A 19,874-nucleotide genomic window follows, 5' to 3' on the forward strand; every position below is an offset into this window, starting at 1 on the left:
GTAGTTCTGAGTGCTAGTGATAAGTGTGCATACTTGGTGTAGTTCTCCTGTGAGTGCTAGTGATTAGTGTGCATACTTGGTGTAGTTCTGAGTGCTAGTGATAAGTGTGCATACTTGGTGTAGTTCTCCAGTCAGTGCTAGTGATAAGTGTGCATACTTGGTGTAGTTCTGAGTGCTAGTGATAAGTGTGCATACTTGGTGTAGTTCTCCTGTGAGTGCTAGTGATAAGTGTGCATACTTGGTGTAGTTCTGAGTGCTAGTGATAAGTGTGCATACTTGGTGTAGTTCTGAGTGCTAGTGATAAGTGTGCATACTTGGTGTAGTTCTCCTGTGAGTGCTAGTGATAAGTGTGCATACTTGGTGTAGTTCTGAGTGCTAGTGATAAGTGTGCATACTTGGTGTAGTTCTGAGTTCTAGTGATAAGTGTGTATACTTGGTGTAGTTCTGAGTGCTAGTGATAAGTGTGCATACTTGGTGTAGTTCTGAGTTCTAGTGATAAGTGTGTATACTTGGTGTAGTTCTGAGTGCTAGTGATAAGTGTGCATACTTGGTGTAGTTCTCCTGTGAGTGCTAGTGATAAGTGTGCATACTTGGTGTAGTTCTGAGTGCTAGTGATAAGTGTGCATACTTGGTGTAGTTCTCCTGTGAGTGCTAGTGATAAGTGTGCATACTTGGTGTAGTTCTCCTGTGAGTGCTAGTGATAAGTGTGCATACTTGGTGTAGTTCTGAGTGCTAGTGATAAGTGTGCATACTTGGTGTAGTTCTGAGTGCTAGTGATAAGTGTGCATACTTGGTGTAGTTCTGAGTGCTAGTGATAAGTGTGCATACTTGGTGTAGTTTTCCAGTGAGTGCTAGTGATAAGTGTGCATACTTGGTGTAGTACTCTAGTCAGTGCTAGTGATTAGTGTGCATACTTGGTGTAGTTCTCCAGTCAGTGCTAGTGATAAGTGTGCATACTTGGTGTAGTTCTCTAGTGAGTTCTAGTGATTAGTGTGCATACTTGGTGTAGTTCTGAGTGCTAGTGATAAGTGTGCATACTTGGTGTAGTTCTGAGTGCTAGTGATTAGTGTGCATACTTGGTGTAGTTCTGAGTGCTAGTGATAAGTGTGCATACTTGGTGTAGTTCTCCAGTCAGTGCTAGTGATAAGTGTGCATACTTGGTGTAGTTCTCCAGTCAGTGCTAGTGATAAGTGTGCATACTTGGTGTAGTTCTGAGTGCTAGTGATAAGTGTGCATACTTGGTGTAGTTTTCCAGTGAGTGCTAGTGATAAGTGTGCATACTTGGTGTAGTTCTGAGTGCTAGTGATAAGTGTGCATACTTGGTGTAGTTCTGAGTGCTAGTGATAAGTGTGCATACTTGGTGTAGTTCTGAGTGCTAGTGATAAGTGTGCATACTTGGTGTAGTTTTCCAGTGAGTGCTAGTGATAAGTGTGCATACTTGGTGTAGTTTTCCAGTGAGTGCTAGTGATAAGTGTGCATACTTGGTGTAGTTCTGAGTGCTAGTGATAAGTGTGCATACTTGGTGTAGTTCTCCAGTCAGTGCTAGTGATAAGTGTGCATACTTGGTGTAGTTCTGAGTGCTAGTGATAAGTGTGCATACTTGGTGTAGTTCTCCAGTCAGTGCTAGTGATAAGTGTGCATACTTGGTGTAGTTCTGAGTGCTAGTGATTAGTGTGCATACTTGGTGTAGTTCTGAGTGCTAGTGATAAGTGTGCATACTTGGTGTAGTTCTGAGTGCTAGTGATAAGTGTGCATACTTGGTATAGTTCTCCAGTGAGTGCTAGTGATAAGTGTGCATACTTGGTGTAGTTCTCCAGTGAGTGCTAGTGATAAGTGTGCATACTTGGTGTAGTTCTGAGTGCTAGTGATAAGTGTGCATACTTGGTGTAGTTCTGAGTGCTAGTGATTAGTGTGCATACTTGGTGTAGTTTTCCAGTGAGTTGTCGTTGTAGAGGATGCAGATGCCCAGGAGAAGTGCACACAGGCCCTGCACCAGCCGCTCGTCCTCCCCCAGGTTCTCCGAGATCTGAGCCGTCAGCTAGCAGAGCGCACGGTTAAGGACACAACCACTGGAACTCCCACCACATCTCTACTCGCCCCTTTTCCCTGCCATAACACCCCGAGATAGCCCTATTGTCCTCTCCTGAATCTGAGACGGCCCTACGCTGTCCTCTCCTGAACCTGAGACAGTCCTACGCTGTCCTCTCCTGAACTTGAGACGGCCCTACGCTGTCCTCTCTTGAATCTGAACAGACGGCCCTACGCTGTCCTCTCTTGAATCTGAACAGACGGCCCTACGCTGTCCTCTCCTGAATCTGAGACGGCCCTACGCTGTCCTCTCTTGAACCTGAGACGGTCCTACGCTGTCCTCTCTTGAATCTGAGACTGCCCTACACTGTCCTCTCCTGAATCTGAGACGGCCCTACGCTGTCCTCTCTTGAATCTGAGACGGTCCTACGCTCCTGAATCTGAGACGGCCCTACGCTGTCCTCTTTTGAATCTGAGACGGCCCTACGCTGTCCTCTCCTGAACCTGAGACGCCCCTACGCTCCTCTATTGAACCTGAGACGGTCCTACGCTGTCCTCTCCTGAATCTGAGACTGCCCTACGCTGTCCTCTCCTGAATCTGAGACGGCCCTACACTTCAGGGTCCTCTCTTGAACCGGTCTTCTCCAGCCATGCTCTAAATAGATCACCCTTGAGAAGAGCGTGATGTTCAGGATACAAAGGGCACGTTCTCCTGGTTGTGCAGGAAGTGTGTGACGGCAATGGGACAGTTATTGATCCAAGTGCAGAGCAGCATCAGGAGGCCTACTCGGGTCTGCACCTTACTCCCCTGTGGAGACACACACACACACACACACACACACACACACACACACACACACACTCTGTCATGAGAAGGTAAACTGTGAGGCCTTAAGAATCTGAAAAAAAAAATGAAGGCAGAACACATTCAAAATGAGAGGTAGGCACGCCAGACCAGGAGGGGACAAGGTGCATGCAGCTTCTCTGTGTTCTTATCTTAATCATCACTACCTAAAGAACCCTGAATGCCCCGCTTATAGTTCTATAGATCCCTAAAGTGTGTGATCATGACACAGAACAGGAGCAGATGCCCTCTAAAGGCTAGTCTGCCCACCTCTGCATTGAGTGGTTCCTCACAGGACAAGATGACCACTGTTCTAGAACGTGGAACATTCGGTCCTACATAAGTGGTCACCTTGTCCTGAGAAACCTTCATCTGGAACACTGAGTGAGTTGAGATTAAATCAAACATCTGGACCCATCTGCCACTGTTGTTGGTATAGAACTAATCCATGACGTAGAGGACAAAACGAATACACTAATGTGATGAGTGTGTCCCGTCAGCTGACTGATGGGTCAAGTTTGATCGAATCCAACTCCAGACTTTGTTAGCTGAACACAAAGAACATGAATATTAAGAACTCAGAGAAACTTTCAAAACAGAACATCCGTGCACATTCTGCAAACTTCTGAAAATTTCTATGCAGAATCACACCGCTACTGGGTGCGGGACTCTATACGGACAGCAAATAAAAACAGAGGCGTTTTTAAAAGCGGGATAAACAAAATCAGAACTATTACAAACAGCAATCGTACTGCTATTATCTTAAAGGAAGCAACATCAGAGAAAAGAAAAATCAAAACAAAGAATCACTTCAACAAACCCAAAACCCAAACTATTAGTGATTAATAAGGTTACTTAAAACCAACGGCAGAGTCACGAGAGAAGTGAACTGGACACAAAGCTAGAAGAAGCATGCAGCCCTCTGTAGCCTGCATGGCAGTCTGCTTCAGCATGGAGAGACCTAAGCCAGCCTTAAGCCCTGCAGCGCAGACAGCTGCCTCTGGAGCACAAGGGCTCCACAGATGAAATGAGTGCAGGCTGGGGATCTGATTTAAGATGCCTCTTCAAAACAACATTAAGGCAAACCAGGTTGTTGTGTCCTTCCAGATCATAAAATTTGAGTGTATTTCTGCAGGACTTATAAATTATACGATGGCATAAACTCTGCCCCGTGATTGGCATGTGTGGGCAAAGCGAGCGCTGCATGCCCTTTAAAGTCGACTTCAAAAGGGAAATAATGAAAGCGTTACCAAAAGCACTTCACTACGGATCACTTTATATTTATCTGAAAATAAAATGTAAATGACACTTTGACATCCTTGTGTCATGAAAGTAATAAGACAGTAGATCCCTTCACGGTAGGGAAAAAAGAAGAGATCCTCAAACACACGCACAAATAAAACATAAAAAATTAAAATCAAAGGAGTCTAAAACTGCTGCTAAAACTAATTATTGTCATTGAGGGCATTTTTTTGCTTAACAGATGACAATGACTGCAGAAAAATGCCTGGTAAAGTGATCTGTGTGCGTTTGGTGTTTCTACAGTGATTTTACAAACACAGCCATACTTTTCTCAGATATTAAGCAGTCCCTCCAGGTTCTTGCCAGGGTTTATTGTGAGTGTTGCAGCCAAAAGTGACTGACTTCGCTCCAGGAATTCTCATAAATTGTAGTTAAAATTGCAGTGAGTTTGAGTTGTTTCCTGCGGGAGTTCCTAAAACTTTGGATCCCATCAGGATCTTGTGAGGGGTTGCTGTGAATGTTTTGGCCAAAAGTAACTGGAACTAATATGCTGTGTGAATCCTGAAAGATTGTGGAGATTTTTTCAATTAAATAAAATACCATGACTTAACGTTTTTTGTGGAAATGTTGCAGTTCTAAGAGGAAATTGCAACCCACAATTGCAATTGTGGGAATTCCTTGAATTTGCGTGACTCTGCTGAAATGCAAGATCCTGGAGGGACTAATTGGGGCCTCCAGCTTAACATTCCTAAGAAGCACCCCAACTTCTGCCTTTACAGCAGGCATGAGGTTTGGAGGCAAACGAAAGAGGAGAAGAGTCATGTAAAGCTTAAGGGCTGGGGGGGAGGAGGGGGGGTCCTGTGAAAGGCATGTGCGCTGCAATGCAGTCTGTGTCTACTCCTACTACTGCTGATGCAGGTGCTCAAATAAAGACATGGGGGGGGGGGGTCATTCCAAAATGGAGACATAGGTGTGCACAGACACGACTCATTAGTCAGAAACACAGGAGGAGGATTAGAGTAATGGAAGTCTTCACCTTTTCAGATTTGGTCTCCAAGGGTGACGTAATGCAAAAACAGGAATATATTGAGAGGGGAGAGGGGGTAAGAAACAAGAGCAATCACAACAGTTAGCTGTCGAGTTCCCTGAGTGGGAGGATGAGCACGTTACACGTGATTGTCTTTCTCGCGACCTGATCTCACTGCCACCTACGCTCCTGTGGTGTGAGTGACAGCGACATTAAGCCCCCTCTTAGAAGAGAAGTGCAAGACGATGGGAACACACGATCATCACCTAGATCCTCCAGAGAGCAAACACACCACCACCCACCCCACCCCACCAGGGATTAAAATTAACGTCGTCCCGTCGTCCCGGGGCCGTATGAAATTGTCATTGGGACGATCAACATTTTAATTTGGGACGAAGTCGGGACGTCAAGAATTTCAGCCCGTTTTTTATTGCACTTGCAACTCATTTAAACGGAAAAGAAACGCAATTTAAATGTCCTTGAATGAAGACATTAGACACTGACAATAAATCTGACTTGATTTGAAATGGACTCGCGCCTCACGTTTGTGTTCTATTAGTGACAGTGGCGTTTCACGATTAGGCCTTCAGCGATGTCCTACTACACGATGTTAAACTGAATCCACCTCTTAATACCATCATTATGACGCCATGGCTCTCGAACCATATATAGAAAGGCAGTATAAGTGAGCATTGCATCACCTTAACATAGTCGAGTACAACAGACTTAATTAATATTTCCGGAGCATTTAAAATCAATACACCCGTATTAACAATACATTAAGAGTAGTAAACTCTCAGTTATATGATCGCTTAGATATTACTGTCACAACTTAAAAATAAAAGGCGATTTTCAGGGATTAGTCTACAAAGTTGTATTCAGTCCACCGACAGTAGCCTATGTGAGCTTTAACAAGTTTGTCCACTTAACATCGCATTGTCCCACCTGCAAAGCCGTTTCATTAAACTTCCTATCCTCACGATATCCAGTTTTTCTTGAAAGTTCCGTCTTGAAAATGGCGTTGTAATTGTATCAAAAACTGGAATTATCAAGTTGGTGTAAACTAGTTTATTTGAGTTGGTTAATGTAATTATATTTAGTCTTACCAATTGAAACAACTAGCATAATAAGCATTGCAACCGATGTACGTCGTTTTCACATTAGCCAACTAAACTGAGCACTGAAGCACTGGACCGGTCTGCCTCAGTATCCAATCAAAGGACGTTTACGTGTCACGTTCAATTCTGAAGGCCTCAGGGAAGATTTCTATTCTCGGGGAAGATTCTCTTGGAGCCTGGCAACACACGATAGCTGAAATATGATTGGATGAAAGCTCTAACATAAACAAACAACGCTGAAAGCTATGAAATCAAGAGAATGGACTATGGGGAATAATTTAATTCATATTTATGAAAAGAAAATATTAAAATTAAATCAAATTAAAAAGGAAGTTCCTTCCTGAGTGGAAAAAGACATATTCTTGTATTAAATGGGATGCAGGAATAGGAATGTCATCTCAGTTTTAAGAAATGACCCAAACCAATTGAGAGAGTTTTAATAAACAGTTTTGGATTTTAAATCTATTGCCAGCAGCAGTTTTTATTCTTGTATAATCTTAATGGAATTCATTGTTTGAATTCATTTGCACCGAATTTAGTTTTTTTTTTTTTCATAAAATTCGGGACGGTTCCGGGACGTTTCGGGACGGTTGAAAATGATTTTCGGGACGGTTCCGGGACGGTGGTGAAAAAAGTTAATTTTAATCCCTGCACCCCACCCCCAAAAACAAAACAAAACCACAGCAAGGGGTCAAAGTTCAAAGCCAGGACTAACAAGGAGTTTGGGGTGTCGGGTCAGTAAGGAACAATGAACTGGGTGAAACAGACAAACAGGACGGACCAAAAGGGATCAACACAACAGGAAGCCAGAACCCCCAAAACAAAGAGGAGAGAGGCACCCTGCTAGAGGCCAAACCAAACCATCACGATGTGCTGCTCACACACACACACACACACACGTACTCACCCGCCGGTTGATCTTATCCCCCTGCAAAACCACAACGCAACACTATTGACATTCACTGATACACACAGCCAGGCACTCTCAAGCCAGAGGTGAACATCATTCAGCGATTACTGTATCAACATTTACTAAGGAGGTACATCCTTGCATTTACTGCTTATATCTTGCACTTCTTTTCTGAAGCTGCACTTTGTAACAATACAGTGAACTGCCTTAAGACCTACAGAGCCTCAGGATTATAGGTAACAATGTTACTTCTTGTTACAATTCCTGGGACAAATCACCAAGTCTGCTGCCCTGCTGTGCCCTGCCCTGCTGTGCTACAGTGCCTACCTTCTGACCTGACCATGGGCGGGGCACAAAGAGGGGGCTACCTGGGAGAGGATGTTGAGGGAGACGGGGGGCAAGAGAAGGCTACCTGGGAGAGGATGTTGCTGCAGGAGGGAGACGGGGGGCAAGAGAAGGCTACCTGGGAGAGGATGTTGAGGGACACGGGGGGCAAGAGAAGGCTACCTGGGAGAGGATATTGGTGCAGGAGGGAGACGGGGGGCAAGAGAGGGGAGACAAGGGGCAAGAGGGGGCTACCTGGGAGAGGATGTTGAGGGAGACGGGGGGCAAGAGAAGGCTACCTGGGAGAGGATGTTGCTGCAGGAGGGAGACGGGGGGCAAGAGGGGGCTACCTGGGAGAGGATGTTGAGGGAGACGGGGGGCAAGAGAAGGCTACCTGGGAGAGGATGTTGAGGGAGACAGGGGGCAAGAGAAGGCTACCTGGGAGAGGATGTTGAGGGAGACAGGGGGCAAGAGAAGGCTACCTGGGAGAGGATGTTGGTGCAGGAGGGAGACGGGGGGCAAGAGGGGGGCAAGAGGGGGCTACCTGGGAGAGAGGCAGGAGGGACACAGGGGGCAAAAGGGGGGCAAGAGGGGGCTACCTGGGAGAGGATGTTGGTGCAGGAGGGAGACGGGGGGCAAGAGGGGGCTACCTGGGAGAGGATGTTGAGGGAGACGGGGGGCAAGAGAAGGCTACCTGGGAGAGGATGTTGCTGCAGGAGGGACACGGGGGGCAAGAGAAGGCTACCTGGGAGAGGATGTTGGTGCACTGCTGCAGGAGGGACACGGGGGGCAAGAGGGGGCTACCTGGGAGAGGATATTGGTGCAGGAGGGAGACGGGGGGCAAGAGGGGGGAGACGGGGGGCAAGAGGGGGGAGACGGGGGGCAAGAGGGGGCTACCTGGGAGAGGATGTTGGTGCACTGCTGCAGGAGGGACACGGGGGGCTTGCCCAGGCTGGTGGCCAGCTGCACCCGCAGCAGCTGCTCCTTCTGGGTCAGGTTGTCCTGGAGGGCGTGGGCCAGAGCCACGGCCGCGCACCAGTTGGACAGCGAGTCGGCCGAGAATAGGCCTCCGCACAGCAGCTGGCCTGCCGAGATGGAATTAGCTAAGGAGAGAGGGGGGCAGGGAGAGAGAGGAGAGAGAGAAAAGAGAGAGGTATGAAAAGACATATTCATGATGATCAACAACCAAGAGAAATGAAGAGGAAAGGTCTGCTGAAAAGATACAGGAATAAGGAAGTTAAACAACAATAAGAAAATCACAGATCTGAGTAAGAAAATATAAACAATATTTTAGACGTAATCAAATGTTATGTTGTAGATGTTCTCAAACACATCCAGCCTTGAGGTTATCTGTGTGTCATGTCATGCCAAGGGACAACAGATGAAGACTAGCTAACCAAGCTAATTCCGGTGCATTTACATTTTCTGGGAAATGTTTATCAAAGTACACTGTCCCTTTTCAAATAAACGCATAAACACGGCCCAGTGTTTGGCCCTGACATGAAGGGCAGATGTGTGAGGCTCACCATCAATGGTGGAAGGCAGCAGGGTGGCCACGATCTCCCCCTGGCCCTTCTGGTTCTTGTAGAGGAAGCACTGGAAGCAGTAGAGCACGGCGCAGCGCAGCACGAACGGCTGCCTCTCGTTCACCATGGACATCAGCAGCACCACGATGGCTGGCCTGAGCGAGACATGCAAGGACTCATGAGGACTCGGCACAAGATAAGGCCAAGGTCAAAGAAAACAATAGGTTCTTATGTACAGTACCAGTCAAAAGTTTAGACACCTTTAATTTTAATGTAGTCTTTACTTTTATTATTTTCTCCATTGCAGATTAATACTGAAGAAGTTTAAACTACGAAAGAACACATATAGAATTATGTTTTAAACAAAAGAAGTGTTATCTACCATGTAGAAAATGACAAAAGTAAAGAAAAAAAATTCTCAAAAAAAGAGAAAGGGTGTCCAAACTTTTGACTGGTACTGTAGAACTAAAAATTGTGTAACAGCTATCAAAAGGGTCAACTCTTTAGTTAACTTTAAAGAAATTAGACTTGCTGATAAGACTTCATTCAATCTGTTGAGTAATATGACTTCTATCATTAGGTGAGATGCTGGCCCAGACTTCTGTAAGCACACTGTCAGCTACATGCAGTCTCTTCCAGTTCCTCAGACATATGCATGAGTGATTGACATGTGACAGTGTGGGAACTAGCAGCCTGGACAAAATACCAAAAGATGACCCAAGCAATGAATTTACATTTACATTTACATTTACATTTAGTCATTAAACAGACGCTTTTGTCCAAAGCGACGTACAAGGAACAGTCAAGCTAAGAGCAATAAAACCTGGTGTAACAATAAATACTGCTTCTTTTTTTTTTGCAGTGCACAGCCCTGACCTGGGGGGGTTTGATGGAGCGTTGACTGATGCAAAGTAGTCCTGGTTATTCTGGGAGCCACGGATGACTTCTGACACCGTGTTAATAGTCTGAAAGGAGGACAGTAAAACCATGTAAGAACAAGAGCAATCTGAGATTTCTGACCTCCAGCAAGGAGGTACACAAATCCGGATCCAGAATCCGGATCCAGATCTTGAAAATCTTGAGAAATCTTGTCCACAGACAGACAAACGGACAAATAAATAAATAAATAAATAAATTAACGGACCCGATCGCATAACCTCCTTGCTGGAGGTAATGAACATTTCTAATCAATGACTATATTTCAGACAGCTGACTCGGATGGAGGAGAGAGGGAGTTTGAGAGGCGACCAGCCTGACCTCAGTGAGGATGTCTGCAGGCACACCGGTGGCCATGAGGATGGTGCAGAGCTGCTGGAGGAGGCCGCACTGGAACATGGCCTTCTGACAGCTGGCCGTGGCCCCTGGAGAGTTCACCGGACACACCAGCACTCGCACCAGCTACAGGGACAGGGAGACAGAGGGACGGTAAGAGAAACAGGCAAACAGGCAGACAGACAGTGAAGCCAGGGACTCACCAAACCAACATCAAAACAACTACCAGCGACGTCTCACCTCACGTCGCCTGTGTCGGGGCCAAAATGTATTTGAACAGACTGCACAGTTTACAGCCAATGACTGGCACGTACGTTCTGCACTTACTGAGGGGAAATAACTGGTCATACCAAACCATAAACAGATGTCTCCAAACATCTTTTCTCACCTGCAGCATGTAATGAAGGTTGGTGACTTTCTGAGCCGACCAGCCAGCGTTGTCATCTCCCACCTCAAACCAGGGCTTCATCCTCTGGATGTAGGAGCCCTCCTTGAAGAAGTTCTGGTTGGAGCTGTTGTTCTTGAGCAGGTTCAACAGCAGCAACAGACAGTCCTCCACAACAATACCTGTACACAAAACACCCACAAGCTCCTGTAAGTACTAGCGCCCGTTTCCAAGTCACCCGTCGGCTAAGGAGAGAAAAAATCTAAACATAAAACAACAAGTCCGAGCGGACAACAAGATGCGTCAACTCAACTCTGCCACCTTGTGGACACAGGAGGGAATTACAATTGAAAGAATGCGTTTCAGACAGACCGACCGACCGACAGATGGACGGACATACCCTCTTATAGAGATGCCGGACGCATCTAAAAAGTAAGGAAATTTCAGCTGTGCTGCTCATCCCGCAAATGCATGTTCCTTACAAATGCGGCACCATTTAAAAGGGAACTAAACAGGCTTTCCAACGGTATAAGTTTTATTGCCGAGAAGCATTGTTACAACAAAGAAATAATCTACCAAACACAAATGTCCTTACTTTTTGTGCTATGCTTACATTACCCATGCTGCCTCCCTGAGCAACCCCTTCTGCATAACGTACCTCCATCACTGGTACCTTCCTCTGTGATGATGTCCAGCAGTCTCTCAAACGCATTTTCAAAAGCTACAATCTTCTGAATGGCAGCGTTGCCTTTAGTGAGCTGCTGTAATAACAGCAGACCCTGGAAGAATACACGAAGCTCGTTTAGAAGACCAACCATCATCAGTGACATTGAAAAGAATCAAGTCCATATTCCTATAGTTCGTGTAGACTTTACAATATAAATGTAGTGTTGTCAAACAAAAAGACAAAGAATTCCCTACATCATTACGAATGACCTCTCTGGAGTCCGCTAGCAAGTCCATTAGTCTGGAAACTCCTGCAGAGGACAGAAAGAAAATCACCATCACCAGATGCACAAACACACACACACACACACACACAGGCACGCACAAGTTCCATTTCCCTCATAGGAGTGTCCTCTCTTGAGTGTAAATTTACCCCAACCATGTCCGTGAGAAGTCAGCCCAAGGGCAGGGCAGATAACCGTCGGTGTCGGTGTCGGTGTCGGTGTCGGTGTCGGTGTCGGTGTCGGTGTCGGTGTCGGTGTCGGTGTCGGTGTCGGTGTCGGTGTCGGTGTCGGTGTCGGTGTCGGTGTCTGTGTCTGTGTCTGTGTCTGTGTCTGTGTCTGTGTCTGTGTCTGTGTCTGTGTCTGTGTCTGTGTCTGTATGCTTACCCATAGGGCTGACAAGGATGATGCCCTGAAGCTGAGGACACTGGTTCTTCAACAAGGCTGTAAGCAGCTTCACGCCAGGCCATCTCACGTGGAAGTCGAACTCCTAACACACACACACAGACGCACACGCACGCGCACGCACACACACACACACACACACACACACACACACACAGACAGACAGACAGACAGACAGACAGACAGACAGACAGACAGACACACACACACACACACACACACACACACACACACACACACACACACACACACACACACACACACACACACACACACACACACACACACACACACACACACACACACACACAAACACACACACACACACACAAGGCTGTAGCTCTCTATACTGAAACATAACCCAGTTTCGATGTGGCGGTGCACTGTGCCACCTCACCTCCAGGAGTGTGAGCAGCAGCGTGATGTTCTCTGGGTCCTGGACGAACCTCTCCGTGAACTGGGCTCCAACGTCATCCTGCTTCTGCATCTCCTCTGAGGACCAGATGGGGTGGGGGGTGGGGGGTGGAGGAGAAGACTGTGAAACCTTTTCGCTTGCCATGCTAAGACACATGTGTAATTTAGAAGGGTGGGAAAAGGGAGGAGAGGAGGAGTGGAGGAGAGGAAGGGAGGAGAGGAGGAGAGGGAGAACAGGAGAGGAGGAGAGGGAGAACAGGAGAGGAGGAGAGGGAGAACAGGAGAGGAGGAGAGGAGGAGAGGGAGAACAGGGTGAGGTCTGAGGGAGGAGGAGAGGAGGAGAGGAGGAGTGGGAGAACAGGGGGAGGAGGAGAGGAGGAGAGGAGGAGAGGGAGAACAGGGGAGGAGGAGAGGAGGAGAGGAGGAGAGGAGGGGAGGGAGAACAGGGGGAGGAGGAGAGGAGGAGAGGAGGAGAGGAGGGGAGGGAGAACAGGGGAGGCCTGAGGGAGGAAGAGAGGAGGAGTGGGAGAGGAGGAGAGGAGGAGTGGAGGAGTGAGAGAGGAGGAGTGGGAGAGGAGGAGAGGAGGAAAGGAGGAGTGGAGGAGAGGAGGAGAGGGAGAACAGGGGGAGGTCTGAGGGAGGAGGAGTGGAGGAGAGGAGAATAGGAGAGGAGAGGAGAGGAGGAGTGGAGGAGAGGAGGAGAGGGAGAACAGGGGAGGTCTGAGGGAGGAGGAGAGGAGGAGAGGAGAATAGGAGAGGAGAGGAGGAGTGAGAGAGGAGGAGTGGGAGAGGAGGAGAGGAGGAAAGGAGGAGAGGAGGAGAGGGAGAACAGGGGGAGGTCTGAGGGAGGAGAGGAGGAGTGGAGGAGAGGAGGAGTGGGAGAGGAGGAGTGGGAGAGGAGGAGTGGGAGAGGAGGAGAGGAGGAGAGGAGGAGAGGGAGAACAGGGGGAGGTCTGAGGGAGGAGAGGAGGAGTGGAGGAGAGGAGGAGAGGGAGAACAGGGGGGAGGTCTGAGGGAGGAGAGGAGGAGTGGAGGAGAGGAGGAGAGGGAGAACAGGGGGGAGGTCTGAAGGAGGAGGAGTGAAGAGCAGTGGAGCAGTAGTTAAAGGAGAAATGCTGCTTGAACCCCGCTGCCCCGTGAGTGAGGATCCATGCTTGTGAGCGATTACATATTAAGGAACCTCTAAAAGCACACACACAAAGCAGGGACTAGAGCATGGATGCACTGCAACACACAGAGATCCTACTGTCCTACTGGTGGAATATTAGAGAGCACCTGACTGGGGCGATAGTTAATTATGCAGCAGGAGTAGTAAGGTAAGAGTATTGCATGAAGGAGGTGCGAAGGAGACCAAAAAGACGAGTGTTTAGAATTAACACCAACCACTCCCCACACACACACACACAGACACAAAGAAAGAAAGTGATCTTTCAAGAGGAATTTCAGTATTTATAGTTAATACACCAACACCGGGGAGGGATAACTAGGGAGGATTACACTACAGCCAACTATCATACTGACCAGGTACATTCCTATTCTTCCCTGAAAGAGGGGGAGGGGGAGCCGCATCTGCAAAGGGTGAGGTAGACAGTGAATCCCACCTCAATGACTTTGGATGTTCCTTCTATACATCCATCCATTCCCCTTTGTAGATACTGCATCATTACATTCACAGCATCTAAATCTCCACAAGTTCATCCGCACATCATCAATCTATTAGTCTAGACTCAGAGCCAAGCCTGAATAACACAAACACCGCCATCATTCAACAAAATCACCCGCAATGGATCTAATGAATGGTCAGCGGCATCCAGGCCAACTTGGGCTGAGACAGGCCACCTAAGGGGGGGTTAGAGGGTGTCATGCACATGAGTCATTTACCTTCTGATTCATCTGCAGGGTTAAACATGGGAAGAAAAGAGAGGGAGAATCAGAACATGATCTTGTCTGATACGGCTCATTCATCATCAAAACCATGAAAGACGGAGAAGAGAGAGAGGACCGTGCGTTAAATTAGGTTTATAAATACGTGGTAATTCACCACCATTAATTCACCATGAATGCGATAAATGGTGCCAATAATTTGTCAATTAACTGAATGAATTGCTCATGCGGAGGAAGGAAACCGTCAATTACGAATGAAATTACAATGAAATGAAACAATGGCACACAGAACTACCTTGCTCCTCTTCCTCGTCGCTGCAGATGATGTTGTATATCGTGTCAAGAGCATACCCAAGGATTTCAGAGTCCGCCCTGAAGAAAAAGAAAGATAGGTGGGAAACTCTAAACCACTAGCGACGCTCTGCCTGAACCAAATATGCACCTAGGGTGACCTTGTTTTATAACATGTTATAACAAACAGAAGACGAGGACAAACAATTTGACCTTCAAGGACGTCATAGACAAAACAATCAGTGTTGCCAACTTAGCGACTTTGTCGCTATATCTGGCGACTTTCCAGAGCCCCTTGGCTAATTTATTTGAAAAAAGCGACTAGCGACAAACCTAGCGACTTTTTTTCCCTGTCATTTGGTGGATTATTGTGTTGACAAAGCACTGAAAAAGCATCTCACATATCCCGTTCTGCAGTTCACGTTACAACCGATCTCACGAGAGCTGAGTACAGTGAGGGCTGTTGTCGTCTCATCTCGACTCAGACAGCGCCTGCGCGGCAAGTTTGACTAGATAGCAGCAAAATATAAGAGTGTTGTATTCGCGGGAAAAATATTAGAACTTTGTATTCACCATTATCCCATAATGTGCGCATGCGCAGCTTATTTGCATATTATGCATATTAGCTGATTACGTCATCTAGCGAATTCTGGCGACTTTCCAACTCACCAGTGTTCCTTACAGAAAAGTTGGCAACACTGAAAACAATCCACATGTACCATACCTGTCTGTTTGAAGAATACGAATCAGGTGTTCCAGAGCCTGGGATCCCACCTCCAAGCGGTATTTCTACAAGCAAAAACAGCCATTCGAGCTCAACAACTGCAGGAGAATAAATGCCACTCATATACAGTAATTAACAAGCATGACTACATAAGGAGGAGATCTCTGTCTGACAAGCATGTAATGTGCTGACTGTTGGGAGCCATAGGCCTGTGGACAGCTTGGCTCAGCAGAATATCCAGAGCACGATCGGGAGCTCAACTGAGCCGCGGTGTGGGATTATCTTCACTCTCTCCTGCCGCCCCTCAATACTGTACATTCATGTCTGATCAACAGATTACTCATGGCCAGGGGGGGGTAAGGGTGCATCAAAATACACAGATCCAGCATATTGATCTGTCTGGGTTCTTAAAATGTTACCATCCATGTAAAAACAATAAATGCAAAATATTTTTGCGATACGTGGTATTCTAGAGGGGGAACGGCACATCAGATTTTACCCATTGGGGAGCCATGATAAAGCGGTTCATTTTTGATATCGTTCTCTGGTGCCACTTTGGTTTCAATGTTTGGTTTCAAGAAGAACTAGAATATACATGTCCTGAAGGAAATACCAGTGCAAAAAATGCCATTTTTATATTTTTCACATGCTGTGACCTCTAAATCTCAATGAATTTTCCCAAAACTTTGCAAAAGTTATTTTAATGGGTGTCCGAAAACAATGCAACCCCAGACGGTTTGAAATGTTGAGATTTAATTTTTGCGTTGCAATTTGATGCACCCTACCAGATTACTCATGGCTGGGGAGGCAGACTGCTCAATGAAACAGCAACACCTCCAGCTCAGCTGCTGATATGCCCTAATGATCGGCCATAATGTTGCAAAGAGGAAATACCAGGGTGGGCTTGTCAGACTTCTGATAATGAGAATTGAGATTCATCTTCCCAGCATACCTTGGACAAAGATTTAAGGGCCCGGACAGCATCTCTACGATCCTCTAACAGCGTTGAGGAGGCGACACGGTCACAAAGTTTCTGGATCTGTGGGATAAGCATAAATAAAAAAAGGAATGAAACCCATGCTGTGTCCCCTCATGTGGACAGAATATAGAACATAGATAAAGCTGACACGCCTTCATGTTCATTCACTCAAGGAGTGCCGTTCATGACACTAACTGGGAGTTTATATTTCGTTTTCTTGTATTTAAATTAATAAATGTAGTTTAAGAGATGGATCTAGACAGGGAACTTGAAAATTATGTTATATAATATGATGGGTCCTGCTGCATGGCACTACTTAAGCAGTGTGTTTCTATCAGAAACAGAAACCTGAGGATGAAAATTAGGCCAGGTGTTCCTGTTAGGCCAAGATCTGGAACTATCTGACATTTGTACAAGAGTCAACTTTAATACACTTGCAATCAGATTCTTTAAGTTGCATTCTTTAAAAACACACTCTGTCTCTCAATTCATCTATCATAATGTCAAGAATGTAACACTGTCTGCTGACAAGCAAGAATGCCCTTGTGCACTACAAAACCAGATTAATTTATTTAACAACCCCAGAAAGCCAAACTTCGAGGTGACAGGTAACTACATGAATATGACAGCTAACATATCGCAACATCGCGTATTGCCAACGATTTACAATAACCAGTTGACAGCTCATCGGCTTGCTAGCACACTGCAAAAGAAGCTAGCGAGACAGCTGTTTTACTATGCATGGAAATACGGCAGACAAAACGTATATTCGACTATGAACATCTAATCACGCTTGTTAATGATGTTATCTAAAGGTTAGCAAGCAACTACCCACTTATTTGTATCATCTGGAACGTGTCGACTGGCGCTGCACAATGCAGTGCATTGGCTCGTTGGTTACTACGACCTAGCACTTAGTAAATGCAACCCTGTCCCTCAACACCTCACTGTCACTCTGATGATTACAGCTGACACCCACATCACAGAAGGCATTGACACTCCAGTGCAAAACGAGGCTTCATCCGCAGTCCAAGGATCCCAAGAGAACATGATCTAACTACAACAACTTCCCTTGCTCATGATACGATTAAATATTGAGCCAATGGAAAACTTACAAAATACGGCTACATTAAATTGAGCAAAGCTAGCTAGCTGCGAACTCACCGTCTCCACACCAGTGTGTTGTGGCCCCGCTGGCTGCCCGCCCATTACTCCTCTGAAGAAATTCATCCTCTTTGATGTACTCTTGATCAAGAGTTAAACGTCTTTGTCTTAGTTAGACTACTTATTTTCTGTTTTCTGGTGTTTAGGGGCCTTCTGTGATAAAAAAACAACTACCTCAATGTTGATCTCTGACCGTTCACAGGTTCTACTATGTCGACCCCGGAACTGGATTTAGCATTCTGTGTTGCGCAAGCGCGGAGACGTGGCGATACGTGGCTCAGCAGACCGGGGGGTCTAGAACATTTAAAGGGAAAGCGTGCTGACATTAGACAATCTTATGAGTTTCTGAATGATACTTATATAGCAAATAAATTAGTGGTTTTCATTAGCTTTGCTGATTTGGCAAAAGTAACATTCCATTGTTTTGAGAAGCTAATATTCTTGACATATTTTATAAGTAAGCACACCAGATATGTTTATGAACACATTTCAGCAAATGGCTTTATGTGCTTGGTCATGCACAATGTTCATGATCACAAGTTATTTTCCAGTAATGATGAACATGCCATACACTTGAATTCTGAGACAGTGGGAGGCCTGCATTTGTGTTTGTAAGCTTGATCCATGTATCGTTCATCAGTTGACTACACAGCCTGCTGCTTTCAGATGCACCACGTAAACCGTTTAGTATGCGGACCACATCATGTCTAATCTCTTTCTTTGGCACTCAATACCCCCCCCCCCCCCATTATACACAACTCTTCACCCTATATACACCCTTCTTGGTCTCTAAGGTTTTCTTATGAAATACAAAATGAAAGCTTATCCCAATGTTGGTCATATGTTTTCACGTGAATTTTGTCCTATTTAAAATAATGAAACGCTTATTCTGAACAGCAAGCCTAAGACACCTAAAGCACTTTTTTTGTAATCTTTTTGTCTTTGAAGTCACTGAGACTAAGAACAACTATCCAGATAATTTAATTCTGCCAATTAGTGTGTTTGAGAGAGAGAGAGAGAGAGAGAGAGAGAGAGGGAGAGAATAATAGCGCATGAGCCAGGAGTCCCCACTACCACTTGGGAGTCGCTCATTAGCGGCTCCTATTGGGACATTCCATTTCACATCAACCGGGGGTTCCCTATTGCAATTTGTTTTTCTGGTGAAAGAAAATATTACATCCATGGGAGGATTATTTATTAAGTTAGAGTCAGGGGGGAGGGGTCATTTACAGTTTTTGCAATTATAGAGCAAGTTTATATAGGTTTCATAAAGCTACTTAGAAAAGTTGTGTACCTATAATTTTGGTCATAGGGACAGATATGTTCCTTGGTCTACTATATTCTGGTTTCATTTTCTGGTTCCATTTTCTGGTTTCATTTAATTACATTTCAATGGGATTTGTGGCAGATACAGCCCCTCAAAAAAACGAGGAGAGAGTGGAACCTGTATTAATGGATATTAGGAAGTGGCTAAAGGACAACAGATGCAGCCCTTTGCTACCCTCGCTGAACAGTTCCCATTCCCAGAACTATATGGATTTGATCTTTACAGTGAAAGGCTATTCGATGTTGTAAACACGCTGCTGAAAAGAGCAAAGGCTTCCACAAACACTGGTTTTCAAATGAACATTTAATATCTCTGGAGATGAAAAGCAGTCACATCAGTAGCGGCAAGAACATTTCTTCACTCATCCAAGCTAACCAGGTCCGTAAAAGCAAAACATCTCTTTTTCAGAATCAGAATCTTCTATTAGTCAAGTACTGGAAGCTCAAAGGTGTACGTGTCAATATAAAAAACAGTTATGGCATGTAAGAAAGAAGAGAGATATTTAAGGAGAGAAACATAAAATCAATAGACAATGCACAAGGAAAACTTCAGGTCAAATGATGTGCAATGGAACCAGATCAAGTGCATTAGAGCTCTGACATCAGTAGGCATGTGCAGACGTTAAAAACAGAGGAATGACAGAAAGGTTATTATGGTCTGAGGGGGGGGGAGCTGAGGAGATGACGGTTGGTTCGAGTCATTAGAGTTCTCTTGGTCTCTGCTGAGATAGGACCGCCGGGTGAGAGAATGACCAGGGTGTGAGATAGGACCGCTGGGTGAGAGAATGACCAGGGTGTGAGGAGTCTGCCATGGTTTTCCTTGCCCTCTTCCTCATCTTAGATAAGTAAACATCTTCAAGGGAGACAGCTGATTATTTTCTGTGCACAACGCACTGTTTGCTTCAGCTTAGGCTTGCTATGCAAATATGTAGAGCTGAGCCAGAGATGGAGGATCTGATGATGGACTCCAGTGTGGCATTGTTGAACTGAACCAGCAGTGCATATGGCAGCCCACATTCCTGCAGTGCCATGTCTGAGACCACGCTGGACGGTGGTGCCAAAGA

The 19,874-nt window shown here is 45.9% G+C and overlaps 1 protein-coding gene across 1 annotated transcript in view; it reads right to left on the reverse strand.

Annotated features, from left to right (window-relative positions):
* uso1 (USO1 vesicle transport factor) overlaps positions 1-17,696 on the reverse strand; it is a 29,948-nt gene extending 12,252 nt beyond the window's left edge. The window contains exons 1-17 of the mRNA XM_080859146.1: positions 17,485-17,696; positions 16,294-16,380; positions 15,342-15,406; positions 14,619-14,698; positions 13,964-14,011; positions 12,426-12,520; positions 12,011-12,113; positions 11,598-11,653; positions 11,335-11,455; positions 10,680-10,858; positions 10,277-10,417; positions 9,896-9,984; positions 9,020-9,174; positions 8,391-8,596; positions 7,167-7,187; positions 2,726-2,836; positions 1,920-2,038 (exon numbers count right to left, since the gene is read on the reverse strand). Coding sequence (XP_080715272.1) covers positions 1,920-2,038; positions 2,726-2,836; positions 7,167-7,187; positions 8,391-8,596; positions 9,020-9,174; positions 9,896-9,984; positions 10,277-10,417; positions 10,680-10,858; positions 11,335-11,455; positions 11,598-11,653; positions 12,011-12,113; positions 12,426-12,520; positions 13,964-14,011; positions 14,619-14,698; positions 15,342-15,406; positions 16,294-16,380; positions 17,485-17,550 — 1,742 coding nt within the window. The 5' untranslated portion in view covers positions 17,551-17,696. The remainder of the gene's footprint in view (positions 1-1,919; positions 2,039-2,725; positions 2,837-7,166; positions 7,188-8,390; positions 8,597-9,019; positions 9,175-9,895; positions 9,985-10,276; positions 10,418-10,679; positions 10,859-11,334; positions 11,456-11,597; positions 11,654-12,010; positions 12,114-12,425; positions 12,521-13,963; positions 14,012-14,618; positions 14,699-15,341; positions 15,407-16,293; positions 16,381-17,484) is intronic.
* Between the last annotated feature and the right edge of the window lie 2,178 nt (positions 17,697-19,874).

The sequence above is a fragment of the Sprattus sprattus genome (assembly GCF_963457725.1).
Source record: "Sprattus sprattus genome assembly, chromosome: 20".
Classification (NCBI taxonomy): domain Eukaryota; kingdom Metazoa; phylum Chordata; class Actinopteri; order Clupeiformes; family Clupeidae; genus Sprattus; species Sprattus sprattus.